At 39.9% G+C, this 20,802-nt stretch overlaps 2 protein-coding genes across 2 annotated transcripts in view; one reads left to right on the top strand and one right to left on the bottom strand.

Annotated features, from left to right (window-relative positions):
- Positions 1-7,306: 7,306 nt before the first annotated feature.
- TEFM (transcription elongation factor, mitochondrial) lies at positions 7,307-11,722 on the top strand. The gene is made up of 4 exons (XM_068978730.1): positions 7,307-7,377; positions 8,267-8,730; positions 9,818-9,967; positions 11,186-11,722. Exons 1-4 carry the CDS (start codon positions 7,347-7,349, stop codon positions 11,621-11,623), a joined length of 1,083 nt encoding a protein of 360 aa, XP_068834831.1. The 5' UTR covers positions 7,307-7,346; the 3' UTR covers positions 11,624-11,722.
- A 3,287-nt stretch (positions 11,723-15,009) lies between these two features.
- Positions 15,010-20,802, bottom strand: part of ATAD5 (ATPase family AAA domain containing 5) — a 34,101-nt gene continuing 28,308 nt past the window's right edge. The window contains exons 19-23 of the mRNA XM_068978806.1: positions 19,074-19,254; positions 17,332-17,513; positions 15,948-16,810; positions 15,209-15,367; positions 15,010-15,099 (exon numbers count right to left, since the gene is read on the bottom strand). Coding sequence (XP_068834907.1) covers positions 15,021-15,099; positions 15,209-15,367; positions 15,948-16,810; positions 17,332-17,513; positions 19,074-19,254 — 1,464 coding nt within the window. The 3' untranslated portion in view covers positions 15,010-15,020. The remainder of the gene's footprint in view (positions 15,100-15,208; positions 15,368-15,947; positions 16,811-17,331; positions 17,514-19,073; positions 19,255-20,802) is intronic.

A 20,802-nucleotide genomic window follows, 5' to 3' on the forward strand; every position in this document is an offset into this window, starting at 1 on the left:
GAAACTCAAGCAGTCCTACAGAAGAATCTGATGGATTTCACCTATTTATTTGTCTGTTTAATATCACTTTGTCTTCACCAGCAGCTAGTACAGAGCTGAGAGGGACTCCCAACTGCCGTACTGCCAAGGTGTTTGCTCATTTACTCATGACATATTTCCAGGCTGCGTACTATGTGGCAGGTACTGTTGTGTAGATGCTGAGGACACAGTTATAAAGAAAGCAAACGGCTCTGCCTTCGGGGAACTTACCTTCAAGTGGGGGAGACAGAAAATGCTATGAAGGGAAACAACCAGAGTAAGGGGATAGAGGGATATGGAAGATTCTATTTTGATAGAGAGGTGAAGGAGGTCCTCTCTGAGGAGGTGACTTTGTAGCAAAGATCTGAAAAGGAAGAGGTTAAGCCAGCTAGGCACCCATCGGAAAGAAGAGGGTCCCAGCAAAAGGGGACAGCGAGTGCAAAGGCCCTGGGGTGGGGACATGCTTGGGGTTGCCCTGCTCACACTCTTCCTGTCCCACTCCAGCTCCCTTTTTTCTACTCCATCCTCCTGCCCAGCCCTCACTGGTCTAGCAAACTCCTGCCTCCACCCCCAGATGCAAATCTTAACTTCCTGCAGCATCCTTTTTCTCCCTCATCTGTTTTTCCACAATGTTCGTACTTTTATTTCAATAATCATCACATCACCTTGTACATTAATTTTTTAAACTCTCTTTCATCCTAGTTGGAAGTGATCTCATTTAAGAGCAGCTTGTCATATTCATCTTTGAACCCGTGGTGCCTAGCAGTGCTAAGCCTGAAAAATATTGGTTGATCCATTTGTGTGAAATGTGCAAGACAGGCACATCCATACAGACAGGAAGCAGACTTGTGGTTGCCTGGGGTTTGGGGAAGGGAGGACAAAGAGGGACTGCTAAATAGTGTCGACAAGGTTTTTTTTAGGGTATTAGAAGTGTTCTGGAACTAGATCATGGTGATGACTGCACAACATTGTGAATGCCACTAAATTGTAGACTTCAAAATGGTTAAAATGATGAATTTTATGTGTACCTTTGTACAATAAAAAATGTTGGTTGAATGACTTGAATTGAGTAGAGCTGAGAGCCACGTTACAAAGGTAGTTGGCTTATGGGAGTTTGCATTATGAATAAAATACAACCATCCAGGGATCTGGAGAGTGGAAGAATCCAGTTATGAAATCTGAAGAGCCTGAATAAACACAAGATAGTTAAGTGTTTACATTTTACATCATTACCTGGAGCCCTGGGTGAGAAGTTATTGCTACAGTTGAAGGGATTAGGGTGACATTTTGATTTGAACACTGGGGTACTTCCCTATTGAATTAGAGTTTTTAAATTGAGTTCAAAATCTAAGACTTTCATTTCTTTTAGTTTCACCTAAATCAGTTCCATAAATAATTATCTTATAAAGCATCTGGGTATTTCCCCTTGAGATCATTTCTTAGACAACCGCATCTCATCTCAACCTATATAACCAATTGTCCAATTAATAACCTCACTCACTGTATAACATTTTCTAATCTACCCATCACCCATATAATTTCATTTTGACAACTGCCTTGTAGGTAGAGGTATTTTGAGATTTATTTTGCAGGAGAGAAGACTATTCTTATAGAAATAAACTGATATATACATATATAATACAGTTTAAGTATTCTGATTCTGGGTCTCAAAGTGTGAATGCTATTTTTCAGTTTGAAAGAATTTAAAATATGTGCTGGATATTATAACAGATATAATTACAGTTCGAATCCCTGATGGACTCTAGGAGGATCTGAAGAGGCACGGAGAGGTGATGTCACTTGGCCGGTTAAAACCAGGTTAAAACACAGGACTGAGTGATCTCAAAGTTTAAGCATAACCACTGAGCTCCTCTGTCTCCAGGAGAGCTACTGAGCCACAGGAATGCCTTTCTGTTTTGTTTTGTTTGGGATCGATATGTACACACCGCCTTACTTATTTCTGGCCGTGCTGGGTCTTCATTGCTTTGTGTGGCTTTCTCTGGTTGCGGCCAGTGGGGGTTGCAGGGCACAGGCTTCTCTCATTGTGAAGCACAGGCTCTAGGCTCACGGGCTTCAGTAGTTGTGGCACATGCATTTAGTTGCTCCAGGGCACGTGGGATTTTTCTGGACCAGAAATCAAACATGCTCCCTGCATTGGCACCACTGCGCCACCAGGAACGTCCCAAGGAATGCCTTTTTGATATATCCTAGTTGGTAGCTTCCAGATCATCTTGGAAAGAGGAGCAAACAGGAGACATGGGACCTCCCTGGTGGTCCAGTGGTTAAGACTTTGCTTTCCAGTGCAGGGGGTGCAGGTTTGATCCCTGGTCAGGGAGCTAGGATTCCACATGCCTCTGGGGCAAGGAACCAAAACAGAAAACAGAAGCAATATTGTAACAATTTCACTAAAGACTTTAAACAAAAGCAAGCAAGCAAGCAAACAAAAAACGCATGGACTGTCTCCTGAGTGGGAATCTTAATCAGAAAGTGGTCAGTTCCAAGTATCAGAATACTGATCGGAAAGTGTCTTAAACAAGGTCAGTTATTCCCTCCCTGAACCAAAAGTAGGCGGTTTCAGGGTTGGTCCTGCAGCTGCACAATGTCCTCAAGGCCTGTTCTAGTCTTTGTCAGTGGTGTCTGTCCATGGAGAGATGGTTGTTTCTCTGCCACCACCCGCCTGACATCACAGTCACAAGAAGAAAGAGGAGGTGGCCACTTCCACTCCCATACATCACTCCCACTCTTTATCAGGCTACAAAAATCTTTTCCTGTTAGTCCCCCAACAGAACTACACCCACTCTTATTTTTTATTTATTTATTAGCAGCACAGGGCTTGTGGAATCTTAGTTGCATGACCAGGGAAGCCCCCTGCAGTGGAAGCACAAAGTCTTAACCACTGGACCACCAGGAAAGTCCACCACGCCCACCCTTATCTTAATCCTTGTCGTTGTTGCTCATTCCCTCGGTCATGTCTGACTCTTTGCAACCCCATGGACTGCAACATGCCAGGCTTCCCTGTCCTTCACCATCTCCCGTAGCTTGCTCAAATGCATATCCATTGAGTCGGCGATGCCATCCAACCATCTTGTCCACTGTAATCCCCTTCTTAATCCTTAGTAAAGGGAAGTGGGATTCCCATAAGGAGTTCACCTTCTGGAACATTGCCACCTACCCACAACCAGGAATGTATCAAGAATGTGGAGAAGCAGCTCACCTGGGGGTGAGCAGAGAGAAAGACCTGGAAGAGCAGGGTGAGGCCCCTCCATAGGGCAAGAGTTGGAGGTTTGGCCAGCACTGGGGTCAGGACAGGGAGCATGTATGTGAAACACAGTGACAGGGTCAGGCTAACAGAAAGCAGAGAAATCAGGAGGGGGAAGGGTTATTGCAGGAGCCCAGTGGAGACAAGGAGGTTCTAATTTGAGTGGCCACGGCAATGGAGAGGCTAAAAAAGACATTTTGCAGGTAAGGTCGATAGAATTTCATATGTTTTAAACTGCAAGATACCACACAGTAGTGAGTTGTGAAATTAATATCAATTTAGTGGTTCCAATTAACCGAGATTTTAAAAAAATCTTTTCCCACCTCAAAATTCTCTGTATCCTTTGTCCCCCTTTTCACTTGACTTTGTCCTGTCTCCCTTTGAATCTCTCCAAACATCGCTTCTCCATCTTTTGGGGATCCAAATACTCTACCCCCCAACGTTGGTGCTCCCAGCTTCTTTCCTGGATACCCCGTGCCTTCTTCAACCCACCCCTCTCCTTGGTTCAGCCCAGACATTCTCATGGGATAAAGTGTCTTTTTTTTTTTTTATGGCATACCACAGTCCTCTCCTTTACATATCTAACCATCTACTGGACATCTCCACCCAGTGTCCTGTGGGTTAAAAACAGACCAGTGTTACAAACAAATAAACACACATCAGTGTTTTTTAAAAGCTGAAACACACACACACAAATTGAAATAGAAAATGTCAAAGTTCATCCTACATAAGAACACGAATATTTTTCCTCTTTTTTTAATCAATATTTTATTTTATTTTTGACCACACCACAGAGTATATGCGATCTTCATTCCCTGATCAGGGATTGAACCTGTGCTTCCTGCATTGGAAGTGCGGAGTCTTAACTGCTAGATCACAAGGGAAGTCCCTTTCTCTCTCTTTTTATTGAAGTATAGTTGATGTACAGTATTGTGTTAGCTTCAGGTGTACAGCAAAGTGATTCAGCTATATATATATATAAAACGTTATGTGCATAAATATGTAATAATATATAATACTGTTCTTAATGTTCATATATATAAAGTTCACTTTCAGATTCTTTTCCATTATAGGTTGTTATAAAATATTGAGTATAGTTCCCTGTGCTATACAATAGGGCCTTCTTGGTACAAGTATTTTTAAATAAAGCTTTTGTTTCACATGTACATCAACATCTCCTAAGTCATGGTCAAAAAAAGTTTTGAAAATATAGAAACTGGGTAAAATGGGCTAGAAATAGGAGTGAGAGGAGCCAGGGTCATCTGCATCTGAGCAACAAAAACAGGGAAGTGAGGAGCTGGTTTTTGGGGAAGATGACGTCTTTCATTTTGAACCCACTGATTCTGATTTACAGTAAGTCATACCTAGTGGTTGCCTCTTAGTACTTCCAGACTGGTCAACATAATTCTGAATGAATGCTCTGAGAAATGATGGCGTTTCCCCTCAAGGTCATTAATAATTAGCTCCAAAGAAGGGGTAGTGCTTTAATAGAGGATGTAACATTCATTGAACACTTATTCTATGCCAGACTCTCTGCATCCCGTTTCTAAGGAGAAATCCTCGTAGCAGGATTTCTTGGCAGTATGAGGTGGGTACCATGATCTCCATTTCACAAATGAGGAAGCTGAGGTTCAGAGAGGATGAGAAACTGTCTATAAAGCTGCACAGGTAAAAAGTCATTTGTTGCATCTTACCAGGGAACCACATCATTTCAGAGCGCATCAATCGCCAGGGTTCCTAGGGCTGCTAAACAAATCACCACAAACTGGGTGGCTTAAAGCAACAGAAATGCACTTGAAGCATTTAATTCTGGAGGCCAGAAGCCTGAAATCAAGATGCAAGCAGAGTGGATTCGTTCTCTTTGTGAATCTGTACCATGCCTGGTGATCCTTGGCCTTGGCTTGTTGACGTGTCATCCTAAACTCCACCTCCATTTTCAGAGGCATTCACAGGGTCATCTTCTTATAAGGACAGCAGCCATATTGGATGAGCTGACCCCAGGTACTGTAGTGTAACCTCATTTTAATCTTCACTGATTGTGTTTGCAATGACTATCTTTCCAAATAAGGTCACGATCTAATGTACTGAGAGTAAGACTTTAATGTCTCTTTTTGAGAGATACATTTCAGCTCATTAACATTTCATTAAGTGGAATTAGGGCTTCCCTGGTAGCTCAGCTGGTAGAGAATCTCCGCCTGGAATGTGGGAGACCTGGGTTCGATCCCTGGGTTGGGAAGATCCCCTGGAGAAAGGAACAGCTACCCACTTGGGTATTCTGGCCTGAATAATTCCATGGACTGTATAGCCCATGGGGTTACAAGGAGTTAGACAGGATTGAGTGAGTTTCACTTTCACTTAAGTGGAATAAGCCTCAGAGTAAAAAGGAAATTATTTCCCATTGATTTGGAGAATTTTGCACAAAAAGCTGGCTTTATTTTCTGTTGGATTCATAAGTGCCCCAGAAATTGGCAAGAATATTAGAATTCTCATGAGTACCTACAACTGGCTACATCTCCACCACCTCTTGGACAGTATCTACACAGACACTGCTGCCTCATAAAAACACAAACCCACCACTTTTCCCTCCCAAAGTCACCATGCTCCTGATTTCCCTGTTCATCACAAAATTCAAGTCTCTCCATCTTTCATGAAATGGGCTTCCTAGGTGGCTCTGGTGGTAAAGAATCTGCCTGCCAAGGCAGGAGATGCAAGAGGTGTGGGGATGATCCCTGGGTGGGGATGATCGCCTGGAAGAGGGCATGGCAACCCATTCCAGTCTTCTTTTCTGGTAAATTCCATCGACAGAGGAGCCTGGTGGGTTGCAAACAGTCCATGAGGTTGCAAAGAGTCAGATACAACTGATATGATATGATGATGGTATGATACACATATCTTTCGTGAAAGGGCCCAGAGTCAGCAACAGAGGCATCAGTGGTTTCGTGGATAAGGGTCTGAAGCAAAAGGGTTCTGGAGAGGCACTGCATGGTGGCAGGCAGGACAAGGCAACCTGTCTTCACTGGGTGTGGGGGAAATGAACCCAGGTTGCCTGGAAACCAGGGAAGCAGGATGCCCCTCACCACCCCTTTGATAAATTATCCTAGTAGAGATGTTTTGAGCTATAGATTAGGAAATTCACTAGCTGGGGCGGGGGGCAAGTACATAGGCATTTACTCGTTAGGTTCTACGACTAGGCGGGATGATGTGAGGGTGGTGTAGGTGAAGCGGGGACTGTTCTAGCAGTGAGTGTACGAAGAGCAAGGAACAGCCACCCAGCATTACCCGATCACACAACTGCCCGGGTTCAGTGCCTGATGGTTGCCTATGCCTTGAGGATACACTAGCTTCCAGATACACTCTGTTACCTCTAATCCAGCCTCACACTTCAACGTATGGTCAGTTTTTCAGAAACACACCTCAAGTCTGACTCTACAAAGTCGAGGTGGTTTCCAGACAGGACCAACCATTTTTGGCGCCAGCCTGATCTGCATCCATCCCTTCCACAGGGGATACTTTTGAGGCCCAGCGCTAAAGCCACTTCCTCCTCAGGCTCCCTTCCTGGAGCTTGTCTTCAGCTTGCTGGGCTCCTGAAACACCACCTCGCAGCTGTCCCAGTTAGTCCATTCTACCTGGGGTATTGGTTATGTATGTTCCTGCCTACGTTCCCCCGCCAGACTCTCCTCCAGATGCCTGGATCCAAGCCCAGGGAGGCTCCCCAAAGGAAGGATCTTGCCAACTACAAGCTAAAACCCGCCCAGACGTTCTCTTCTCAGAGATTCGGCTCTGCAGCTTTCAGGGGCCACAGTGGGCGAGGCCGTTTTCCGGATGGAGAGGAACGAACCTACGGCGCAGCCGGGAGCTCCGGATCCCGGCACCACTACGCCGACGGAGTCTGCGTCGAGGCTCTACGAAGCGACTGCGCACAGCCCAGCTGGAAGCCCCTAGTGGCGGGCCGGAACGGCGCTTTCGCCGGAACCTTTGAGAGGCCGGGCGCTTTCGGGAGAAGCACGCAGAGACCGGAAGTCCGTGGGGGAAGACTGGCCCGTGGGAACCTAGTGCTTTAGCGTGGAGGATGAACGTCCCTAGTCTCCTCTTGGCGGGAGGTAGGGTGCCTGAAATACTGGATGAATCTGCCGTATGCTTTTAGTGCCTGGCGTATTTACCCTCTCAGGTCCCGTGTCCAGGTCTCCCTCTTGGAGACCCTGCCGGGGAGACGGGGCGGTTCTGGTCGCCGAACCTCTGAGCTATTGGGATTCCTTTCCCTGGGTTAAGGGTTCACGAGCGACTCCTCGGACTGAGCTGAGGGCAGAGGGCAGAGGGCAGAAGGTTCAGTGTCTGACAGCTGCTTGCTTACTTCTGGATGCGTTATTGTCCTGTGGCCGCAATGTAAAACTTTCCCCTGGTTTTACAGAGTTGCTCTTTGTATGGGTTTTCTTCTTTGTAGACTTATGGTAGAAATGGTGAAAAAGCGTACAAAAGAAAATAAAAACCGCTCTTAAATTTACCACTCAGCTAAAACATTTCTTGTAAACGGGTAAAATTTAGTTTTATTTTATCCGCTCTGTGCAGCTTTCAGGATCTTAGTTCCCCGCCTGGCGATTGAATCCCCCGCTCTGGCAGTGACAGCGCCAACCACTCCAGAGTCAGGGAATTCTCTAAAATTTAGTTTTATTTGGTTCCACTGGATGAGAGAGAAACTAGTGAAGATAAATATTGTTTAAAATATCAGTTAATTACAAAAATATTTCTCTAAGGTTAAAATTTTTAAAAACGTTAACAAGTTGGAAATAATCGTTTTAAATACATGCTTCTTGTTGGACGTAAGATTTATATGTAGTAAAATTTGTTTGTTACCCACAAAAATCAGACTATATCTCATGGATAGTTCTTAAATGATGGGAAAGTCGGTATCACTTTGCAATCGTCCTCGTTAGGTCACAACACTAAAAGGAACTGACGTCTAACTTAAATTTTGCTAAAATTTTCTTTTAGGGAGATGGAGATGTTTTCCACTTCCATTAGGGTCCTCCTTATTCCAGGCCCTACATAATTCCTGCTGTCGGAAAAAATCCACTGCACCAGAGAAAATCATTCCCCATGTTGATTTTTCTGAGGAGACTGCAAAGGAGTCTGGAAAGACATTTGACAAGCTCTTTTCTTCAGAACAGCAGGCTTCCATCTTGCATGTGTTGAATACAGCATCTAATAAAGAACTTGAAGCTTTCAAATTGCTTCGTGGAAAAAAGTCCCTCAATATTGTAGAACACAGAAAAAAGTTTGGACCATTTCAGAATTTGGAGAGTTTAATGAATGTGCCCTTGTTCCACTATAAAATCACCATTCAAGTTTGTAACTCCATTCTTAATCCAGAGACTGGAGGGGAAAAAAAGAAGCTACAGGAAAGTCGGATCTTGAGAAAGATCATCAAACCAGAAATAGGAAGAGAGAGAGTTAAGGTACACTCTTTTTCTTAATGTCTCTTTTACTGTCTAAATATTTGACAGCCTACAAAGTACTATTCTGGGCACCAAGACAGGATTCTTCTGGCAATTATAGTTTAGTCCTGTGGACCCAGGGATACACACGTAATCTATTTATAGTTATTCTCAAAGACGTGAGATGTACAGGTAGTAAATTGGCAATTTATTGTGTGTTGGGGAATGTTTACTAGAACTCAGCCTGGATCCTGGAGAGAGAGCTAGGCTAGTAGGAAGAGGAAGGCATTTTAGGAAGGATAATTGATGTAGAGAGGTACGTCTGTGCAGGACTTACGTAGAAGGAATGTTGAGTTACCTGTTTATGTTTCTTCCTTTATCCCACATATCAGTTATACTCCTATTGCTTTTAATCTGTTTGTGCTTCTCACTGTGACTAAGATTCTTAAAGCTTTGCGGTGCAACAGGTACCTGATACAGATCTTTCTCCCTAGTCTAGCCATTGCCCATCCACTTATACACAGCTGTCCGTGTTCCTTCTGAAATGTAAATATTACACCTGAATGTTGTATGCTTTGGTGGCTCCCAGTAGCTCTCAGGATAAAGGAAGTTACTTTCTGCAGAAATCTGCCCACCCCTCTGCCCTTTCGCCACTTGCATTCTTTATGCCACTGTCTTGAGAGGTGTCAGCCTATATCTGCAGACATCTGGGTGAAATAACTTCCTGTTTACCATTTTACTCAGTCTCCTAGTCCTCCAGAAAGTCTTCCTGACCATTTCTCCTCTCTACAGTGTAACTTGTTTGGTGGTGTTTCTTATAATGTAGGGTCATGTCCCTTGTTTCCCAGTATCTAGCACATTCCCCAGCAACATCTGAATATCTGAACACCTGCTTTGAGCTAGGTGCTGAGAACAAGTAAAAGTTCTGCCTGTAAACTGACTACTGCTGGTTACTTTTTAATAATAACTACTTTAATAATTCTTAGTTCATAAACTGTACATACTATTTCTATCACATAAACTAATTTGGATTTCTGAGTTTGTATCTTAAATCTTGTGTTTGTTAAAATGTTCACACTTATAATTAAACCAGGCTTTTTTGTTTCAGGCAGTTAATAGTATAGTATCCATTGTTTCTGGTACTCGAAGAATTGCCTGGGCTCACCTCGATCGTAAATTGGCAGTGCTGGACTGGCAGCAAACCGAATATTGCCAATTGATGAAAGGATCATACCTATCATCTGTCTATTTAGAAGAGGTAAGGCAGTTGCACCTCCAAATCCTGACCCGCTGGAGCTCCTCGTCTTTTAGTCCTAAAAGGGATGAAATAGTAAGGATGGATTTTCTTTGGGTACTTAACTATTCACCTGTTCCTATTGTGTTTTCCATCGCTTATGTTTTTTTTTATTTAAAAAAATTTATTTATTTTTGGCTGTGCTGGGTCTTCACTGCCGCGTGCAGTCTTTCTCTAGATGCAGTGGGTGGGCCTCTCATTGCAGTGGCTTCTGTTGCAGAGCTCAGGGTCCAGGTACTCAAGTTTCCATAGTTGTGGCCCACAGGCTTAGTTGCTCCACGGCATGTGGGACCTACCAGGACCAGGGATCCGTCCCTTGCACGGGCAGGCAGATTCTTAACCACTGGACCCCTAGGGGAGTCCCCACTTACGATCTTTTTAAAAACTGAATAATTTATTTCAAGAAATGCCTTATGAATCAAAGGTCGATCCTGAGAAAATCAGTGGTAAAGTATACTGTTCTCAATGTTAAGAAACTTCTGCCCCATATTTATAAAGCTTGTTCTTCATACACTTTTATTGTCTCATCTGAGTCTTCAGAGTCTTCAGAATCTGGTGAGATGGGCAGTAATGATCATCCTGATTGTATCTGTAAAAACTGTTTCAATCAGTCATCTGATGTGATTAGTCAGTGGCAGAGGTGATTGAGTCTAGGCTAATCATTCCAAGCCTATATGCTACCCTATAATTTTTTAAAAGGTAAATAAGACAATTTTGTCCAGATTTAAAGGCAATCTAGATCTTAGGGATTATGAAGCCCATTGCACAGATGAAGAAAGTAGTAATTAGGATGATTAACTGGCTTGTTTTAGCTCAGCTTGTTCCTGCTAGAACCATGATCAGAAGAACTTAGCTATCCTTACTCGTCCATAAAAGTCTTTTTCAGTTACTTCAAAATTGTCAGCGGCAATATAATGGAAGTTATATATTTAACAAACAGAAGTGGAACAGAGATGGAGGCCTAAACAATAAAACTAAGTTAATTCTTTCTTAACTTTTGGCTGCACTGGGTCTCCATTGCTGCATATGGGCTTCCTCTAGTTCCCGCGAGCAGCGGCTGCTCTCTAGTTGGCATGCTCAGGCTTCTCATTACGGCGGCTTCCCTTGTTGCAGAGCGTGGGCTCTAGAATGCACGGGCCTAGTTGCCCTGTTCACTCATTTTACCTTTTTCTCCTCCCAAAGATTTCTTCAATCATTTCAAAGATGCCTAAAGCTGACTTCTATGTTCTGGAAAAAACAGGACCTTCCTTCCAGAACCCGTCTCTCTTTCCTGTGCTGTTACATTTTCATATGACAGAAGCCATGCTGTACGCCTTGCTGAATGTGACGTTTGCCCAGGACGGTCACCACCAGGTGCTGAGCATGAATCGGAACGCAGTGGGGAAGCATTTTGAGCTGATGGTTGGGGACACACGGACTAGTGGGAAAGAGGTGGTGAAGCAGCTCCTCTCAGAGTCTGTACTGAAAGATGAGCCTCGGGTATTCTTCCCCCCAGAGAAGATAGTTCGCTACAGACAGATATTTTCATCTACTGAACATAACAGAGTGGAGGAGTTATATGATTCATTATTACAAGCTATTGCCTTCTATGAACTGGCTGTGTTTAATACTGAATCTTAAAATTCTGAGGTTAATATGTTACATGCTGTTAATATTCTATGAATTTATATTTATTAGCTCCTAAGTTGTAAAAGCAACTGTTTTGAACATCCATGTTAACGGAGAAGAAAGCACAAGTTTGAATGGATTTAGATGTTTAAAGTCAGAGTTTTGGCTCTTGAATGGTTTATACAATAATAAACCAAGGCTAAATCAATAAATATGAGATCCTGTGCCTTTCAGGTTTAAGTGTTAAAAAATATGATGTTCCTTAAACATCTAGAACAGGGAACAAAGTTATCTTCCTTGAAAGGTAAGTGCCATCTACACTGAAAGATCTGCATTATTATATTGTTAAAGTGAGGACTAATGAATTTTCTGGATGGTGCTCATCATGGGAATAAAGCTAAATATAATCAATAACACAACTTGTGGAGTCCTCCTCTTGCTCTGTGAGTACAGTGTGGTTTGATGGCTTCAGAAGGCACTCTTCATCAGCTCAATCTATTAAGCACCAAACAAGCAAGTTTTGTTTAACAGGCTCTTTTTCGTTGCTGCACTATGTGGCCTGTGAGATATTTTAACCCTGCTGCTGCTGCTAAGTCACTTCAGTCGTGTCCGACTCTGTGTGACCCCGTAGACGGCAGCCCACCAGGCTCCCCCGTCCCTGGGATTCTCCAGGCAAGAACACTGGAGTGGGTTGCCATTTCCTTCTCCAGTGCATGAAAGTGAAAAGTGAAAGGGAAGTCGCTCAGTCGTGTCCGACTCTTCACGACCCCATGGACTGCAGCTCACCAGGCTTCTCCATCCATGGGATTTTCCAGGCAAGAGTACTGGAGTGGGGTGCCATCGCCTTCTCCGATTTGACCCCTGACCTGGTGTCAAACCTGTGCCCCTTATGGTGGAAGCATGGAGTCTTAACCACTGGACCATCGGGGAAGCCCAACAGGCTCATTTTTAAAACTTTTAAATTGAAGGGTAATTGCTTTACAGAATTTTGTGCAGGCTCATTTTTTAACTTTTAAATACTTTACTCAATAGACCATCTTCTCAGAAAAGTAGCACTTAAATTTTTTCCCCCATCTCTCCATTTTGCTTAAGCTCAGGCCCTCCTTATATCTCACTTATACTGAACCCAAGTCACCCTGATGTCAAAGGATTAAGTCTTTTCTTTCCTTTAAAAGTGAAGTATACTTGTTGAAAAAAAAAATCCAGATAATCAGATATCTGTAACATACATGAACATCCTCCCTTCCAGCGCCTCCAACTCCCTAGGCACTCTGAAGTGCACTCCAGACTTGTGGCCACGCACTGTCAATCTCTACCTGTGTGACTGTATTCAGAAGCGTCTCCACCTGAGAACTGTTGCTGCTGCTGCCAAGTCGCTTCAGTCGTGTCCGACTCTGTGCGACCCCATAGATGGCAGCCCACCAGGCTCCCCCGTCCCTGGGATTCTCCAGGCAAGAACACTGGAGTGGGTTGCCATTTCCTTCTCTAGTGCATGAAAGTGAAAACTGAAAGTGAAGTTGCTCAGTCGTGTCCGACTCTTCGCGACCCCATGGACTGCAGCCCACCAGGCTCCTCCGTCCATGGGATTTTCCAGGCAAGAGTACTGGAGTGGGGTGCCATTGCCTGGTGGTGAGCTGATAAGAATGTTAGAACTGTTGCAGATACCTCCAAGTACAGGTCTGAAACCATTCTTCCTCCAGACCACCTCGTTTGCCACTGTGTGGTACTCTGGTAAACAGCTTCACCAGCCATTCAGTTGGTCAGGCCAGGTGGGTGGCATTCTACTTCTCACATACTTCTGAAAATAGCTGTGGTGAACATGTGTTCAAGTTAGACATTTAAAGGATAAGACGCTAAGTACTGAAAAGTCATCAACATGTGGTAACTTTTATCACAAAAGTAAATCTTAAGTCTTACAGGTATTTATCACCTTTAAGAACTGGAAAAGTATTTCCTCAAAATATGCTAAACCTGAAAAAAGAAAAAGCTATTACCTGTGTCCATACTAGGGAGGAAAATGCTTCTTTCATTTCTTGATTTTTGGTATCCATACTACCCAGATGATTTCATCTGGAACTCCCATTTAAATATTGCATAGTCTTACGTTTAGCCTTTAATTTAATCAATGTACTAGCAATACAAGAAAAGATATATTGAACAAATATTTTAAGAGGTAAAAACATTTTGTACACAGGTGTATGTCTATGTTTTTCAACTGTAGAAAATTAGGATCCTTACCTTTTGGAGTGAAAACATAATTCTCCAGATAATGTAACTGAATATTAAGCTAGTATACAGTATAAACACTTGAAACAGGAAACTATTTTCAGATACACCTGATTATCTGATTGTAAAACTGATTTTACGTGAAATGTTGTATATTTTAAAATCTTGTAATTAAAAATAGATACTTTCTCCAAAAATATAACCTTAAGTGGAAATGGCTATCATGTAGAAATCCTAGAGTAGAATCCTTTGTTACAGTTTGAATGAACAGGAGTTTATCCAGAATATTTATATTAATATCTTTATGCAATAAAACATCAATGATATAAAAATACAAGAAAAATGTACAAGACAAATTATTTGAGTTATCAAAATATACAAGATATCACATTTGTACTATTGCTAAGAAAAGATTTATGAAAACTACAATTCATAATCTTGATTTCACCTTCTCGGTATTCAGTGATTCACATGGAAATATGCTGGACAGCACATTAAAAATAAATTTATCAGGAAAAACTTATTTTTTGAAAAATGATACATAATTTCTTTCCTTGGAAGTTTTCTTACTATTGTCCATGCTATTTCATATTCTGGATTGTGTAATTTATTTATTTTTTTAAAGATTATTTATTTGGCTGCATGGAGTCTTAGTTGCAACATGTGGGCTCTAGTTCCCTGACCAGGGGTCGAACCCCGCCCCCTGCATTGGGAGCTCAGCGGCTTAGCCACTGGGCCACCAGGGAAGTCCCTAAACTTATTTTTAAAAAGATCATCACCTGGGTGATTCACATTCACAATTTGACAGGGCGCTGACCCTTGGATGGAGAGAGGTGGATTGAGGATCACGAGAAAGGGAGAAGATGTAGATTAGTTTGGCATTGAAGCACCTTTAGGAATATTTAGGGAACTCTACCTTCTAGAAACAGCCCACACACATATTCCAACAGAGCTAAATCAGGTAATACAAAAAACATACAGAAAAAAAAAATACTACCATAATTATAAATATAATTTGTAACTCCAATTTTTTCATTTTAAATATTTACACACTAATAAAAATATACAAATAGTCTGTTTTAAATGTACATTAAGAGAAATAAACACTTCCATGAACATCAATATAAAAATTTATCTTGAGAGCCACATGAGACTCCGTAGAAGGCATTGGTAATGTAGAATATTAAGGGAAGTCAGCTGCCAAAGTGTTCATAGTCTCTTTTGAAATGTTAAGATGAATTCCTTCAAGATAGTGCAGGAATCTGTCAAAATTACAAGGAAAAATACAATTTAAATATTAATATTTCCATCAGATAAGAATATTAATCTGTAAACAGCTATGTCAAATGTTCTTTTTGTAAGAAACTTTACCTTCTTTTACTTTTTCCTTGTTCCTTTAGCTTCTCAGTCCTACAGATGTTTCGAAGAGTTGGCAAGTATTCAATTATACTGGCTTGTCTATTACCCAAGTTCAGAAGAGATCGGCTGGAAAATACACTTTTGATGACTGCTACCCTCTGCCAAGCACTGCTGTAAATTAAAAGTAATGCATTACCTTTTGATTTTTAATGTCCAATAAAAATGCAACAGTCTCAAACACAACCAGCTTCTGGTCTCTACTCCACCTTGATTCTAGTCTAGTGAAGTGAAAGTCACTCAGTAGTGTCTGACTCTTGCGACCCCATGGACTGTAGTCCACAAGGTTCCTCTGTCCATGGGATCCTCCAGGCAAGAATACTAGAGTGGGATGCCATTTCCTAGTCTAGACTAGATTAACTGTATTCCAGATGAACCTCCTGTACCATTTTCAACATATCAGTCACTTCCGTACTGAAAAGACTTTCTTGGCCACCTGCTGGCTACACAGCAAATCCAGACCCCTTCCCTGTGATCCAAGAGTCTTCCAAATCTACTCCCCCTGCCCCCAATATCTCATTATTTCTCTTCTCAGAAATCAGGCCGGTCTCCTTAACTGTCTCCTTACAAGCTACAATATTATGGGCTTACCTGGTCAATAAAGCCCAGCATTTCAAAATTAGTAAGAGAAAGAAACCAGGAACTTCCCCTTTTTTACCATTATTGAAAAATAAAAAGTAAACAGAAGACTTACTCTAAATTAGCTGCAGACTGACTAAAGCATACATTGTTGCGTCTTTGAGAAATATAAAAAGTAAGCTCTTTTGTGGGATCTCTTCCTAATTTCTTGCAAGAATTCAGAGAAGTTTCCAATGCTTTTGAAATAGCAGAAGAACATTTAGTAAAGCTGAGAGCTTCTACAGCCGCCTTTATTTCTCCAGATCTTTGAGAAGTCCATCCATCACTACTCTCGAGACTAAACTCATCACAAAGTCCACTTTTAACCTTTCCATTTGTCCAACCAAAATCATCTTTACCAAACTCCCTTTGTTCCCGTACATCCATTAGAAGGGCATCTAAGAAGGACATGTTGTCCATGAGCTCAGTGAGAGAATTTAAACAGTGAGAAACAAGGACAGAACATTTCTTTTCTGCTGGTGTTTGAGGAGGACGAGGAACAGACTCCACGTTTGACTCTAGACGTTTGTTTAGTTTCTTTGTCTCTGGATTGCTTTCTTTATCTCTGGCTTTCCTTTCTTCTAAATTTGAAGATGCAGAGTAGAGACTAATACATTCACCAGAAATGTCCAATTCACTGTCAAATAAGTCACTATCATCTAAAGTTACAATCTTTTTCTTATGTTTCTTTTTTGGTGACTTTTTCAAAGGCTTCCCTCCTTCAAAAGGTGTCCCAGCGAGGCATCTCATGTTTTCTGTTGCTGCATTGGGGTCCACATTTATTGATGAAACAGAAGAGTTTTCTGTTTCTGGAATGATATCAACAGGTAGTGGTAGAATGAACTCAAGATTACTATATAAGAAATCCACATTCTGCATTTGGAATTCTGTAAGAAGGTGGATGAGCTTATGCCATTCTTCCTTTGTTCTGATTTTGTGCTGAAAAACAATTGTGAGTAAAGAAATGTTATAATAGTACCTAGTCTGAACATTTTTCTACCCATATGAATAGTGTCATTCCTATCTATCTTCAAAGTAATGAGTCTCCACCCTTCATAATTTTATTAATTTATACTTCCTTAATACATCAAAACAGTATTATGAGTCTAAAAAATTAATTTGGAGTATTAAATTGAAGAATTAAATTCTCTAATTGTCAGTATATCCCCTAATTCAATAATTAGCAGTTCATTTGTTTAAAAACTACTGTTCTGAAACTTTTTTTAATCTGAAATATCTCTAAGTTCTATATTCTATAATATATATTTAAAGCAATGCCTATGCACCATTTGTCATAGTGGTACAATGTGTTAAAATGTGGTACAATGTGTTAAAATCAGCAATCTGAAGCCTACACAAATTATTGGTAAATTACAATTAACCTTAGATTCAAATGATAGAAGTGAGCGTTGGGAAGATGAAAAAGCACGTAAATATTCCAAACCAGACACTGAAAATACCTTCAAAAATGAAAATAAGTCTTCAGATGGGGAAAAAATGTTCTTAAGGCCGAACAAGGTCTCAGCACAACCAGTGTCACATTTGGGAAGGTCTGTTGGATTCCTTTTTGTATTTTTAGGGTTATTTTTGGAATCAGGGTCATCTTCAGAACAAACAAGTGGTACATTTCTGCTATTTCCTCCTAGAAAATTAGTAAAAGAAAAACTGAGTATCCATATTTTTATCAGACTGTAACGAGCAATTATTTAACATCCAAGATCCTTTGGCATTTTTTTCTACCTAATCCTCATTTTATTATTCTCCATCTGTGTACCTGATTCACAAAGAGAACAATACAAACATTATTTCTACATAAATTAAGTGGGGGTGGGATGTGGGGTAAGCTTACAAACAATCCAACTGAAGAAAGTGCAAGGACACACAAATATCTAATAAACTCATAAAAAGATGTACAATTTCACCAATGATCATGGAGATGAAGATGTTCATTTTTCACCTTTTAAATTGGAAAAAACTAAGATAATCACTGCATACATTAACGAGAAACTGAAGATGACTTAAATATTGCCTAGTAGGTAATGGTTAATTATGTTACATCCATTTTATATTACAGAATAGCATGCAGTTGAGAAAAAAAGGGCTAGGACTATATACTGACAATAAATTGTCAACTAAAAGAAAAGCAAATTACTTAACTATACATAGTGCTGGTAATTCTGCTAAATAAGTAGGCAGCAATATTTGTATGTGCACAGATAAAGGTCTAACGGTAGTTACCTTTAAGAAGCGGGGAAGCTCTTTTACTTTTCATGTTATATATTTCTCTACTGTTTGTATGTGTGTTTTTAAGAGAGGATGAAATGCATTTAAGATCTTCAAGAAAATAAATAATGTTAAAGTTCTTGGTACTGCATTTTATATCCAGTAATACGGTGATAGTTATTAACTATTTGGTTTACGACAATTTCATGTCTTATTTATCATATTTACTTCTAAGAAATAGTGAAACTGCCAGCTTAAATTGAGTTATTAATAAATACTTGAAAAGAATAAGATATTAAATTCTGAACTAACTGAAAAACTGACAAGGGATTAATATAACAGAACTTCATCTTTTAAAAATTTAAATGTTAGTATATTTCCCAGAGCAAGATCTGTAACTATAGAACTGTGACTGTGGAGCATGGAAACCACAAACTATGAACTTCTTCGGGCAAAGAACCATGTCTTATTCATATAAACACAGGACCTGGCATGGAGAAAGTCCTCAGAAAACGTCTGTGACTGGAATTAGGTAACAATGACTGAAGATTGATAAGAAATGAAGCATTTTTGAAATAACAGAATTCTTAGGAAAGACAGGATTATAGGCTATTAAAGAAGCTAACAGGGAAATTACAATACAGCCATCTAAAAACAATTTACATATGGGAAAATCACTAATACATTTTTAATAGGTGAAAAAAGGAAGCTGCTAAATAATATAATTCTATTTATTTATAAGAAAGTATACGTTTATAAATGTACAAGTAACCGTTTGTTCCAGATTCAGTTTAATTGTAAATACCCACATTTAATGCTTAGAAAACTCTCAGAAACAAAGTTGATGCATATGTTTATTTTAATATTGACACGATATCCCAATGCTTAAAATTTTTATAACTTTCAAATATTTTGGCACAACAAATATTTTAATATAGAATCCCATAACAGAAATTTCCTTTCTAACAAAGCAACTTACGACAAAGAGATAATGGCCTTTCTTCTAAAAATCCACCTCCACTTCTAATCCAGAACTGTAAGTAAAGGATACTTTTCCTGATATCACAAGTGTTTGCAGTTAGCAATGTTACAAAATCCTTTACATCAGTTCTGAAATTTTCAGTCAAGCAGATCATCTGTAGGTAGCTGGCAACATTTAGCTGGGGTCGGGGGGAGGCGAGGGGTAGAAAGGGAGAAAGAGAGGAAAGAAACATGGTCAACTGCAGAGTTAGCAGAAATACATCAATACTCTAACAAAAAGCCAAATTTCACTAAAATTTTAAAACATCTTAATTCTTATTGAGAATGATTGAAAAATACGAGGAAGTATGTTACCAAATTAAAAGCATCTATATATAATGCTTTTATTAACTGTATACAGTCTGAGACAGCAAGACTGTATCTTGGTTTTTTTTTTATGGGACATTCTCCAACCTGAACACTAAAGGCAATCTTATTAAACCTTAAGACAATCCCTTAGGATCAATGGTACAACCTGATGGAACATTTACAGCCATTAAAATGATAAATATGAATACTATACTATACAGGAAGAAACATACTTACTGAATAACTTTTGAAAACCAGACTTAGTAAATCATATCAATGCATGCATAAAAGAATAAATGTATGTAAATGAGAAATAGAAAAAAAATTTTTTAAACATATTTGTTAGCAATAAATGTACAAAGTTTACTTTTAAATTTTATTTAGTGTACAATTAATTTCCTATATTTTTTATAAAACAATATAATTCTCTTCTTATTGTTTATGGAAAGCTTTTTACCTTGAAAAGCTAAAACATATAAAATTATATTCACAGTTCACAGATATTACAAGACTACTAGCATTTTTACATTATAATAAACAAGACAATGAAAAACATTTTCCCCTATGGTATCTTTGACTTTATTCTATAAATATGTATTATTCTTGCACACATCTGGGACTTCTTCCCCCAGACCAGGAATTCTCCTTTCAATAACAAGAGTACTTACTATAAGACAAACCTTGCCATCAATAATAACTGTAAGTTCTATAATCAACTTAAGAAAATATAAAAAGCCAATTATCTGAATGAACAAGAGAATAACCAATGGCAGAAGAAAATGGAAGGGAAATCAACACTTGGACAAATGAAATGGCCTTGGTGAATCCCCACCACACCTTTGAAAACTGATTTTTGACTGAGTGCAGGCTGTAATAGTGGTAGCTAAAACTCACAGCAACTAGAAAGTGAGGGGGAGGTCCACGAAAGTAGAGAAACAGAAATCCCAACTCTAAAGAACGCAAATCACGGGTTGATGCTTGAACTTTATGTGCGTGAGGCTGTCTTAAAGCAGCCCAGCTAAAACTAAAAGAATTGAACAGAATACTTGTTCAGAAGAACAAAAAGAATCCAGAATATATATATACATTCACAATGTACAATATATCATTCACAAAGTACAAGATAAAAATCTAAAATTACTAGACATACAAAGAAATAGGAAAAGTAACCAATACCTCAGAGGCAAGGCAATCAGGTAGAGACTGATCACAAGATGACAAAGCCAGAATTGGTAGAAAGAATTTTAAAACAGCTAGTAAAACTATGTTTAAGGAAAACATGCTTATAATGAACAATTGGAAATTTCAACAGAAAAATAGAATCCATAAGAAGGAAGCAAAAAGAACTTATAAAACTAAAAATTAATGTAATATTAGAA

This window comes from Capricornis sumatraensis, chromosome 8 (assembly GCF_032405125.1).
Source record: "Capricornis sumatraensis isolate serow.1 chromosome 8, serow.2, whole genome shotgun sequence".
In the NCBI taxonomy this organism is placed as follows: Eukaryota; Metazoa; Chordata; class Mammalia; order Artiodactyla; family Bovidae; genus Capricornis; species Capricornis sumatraensis.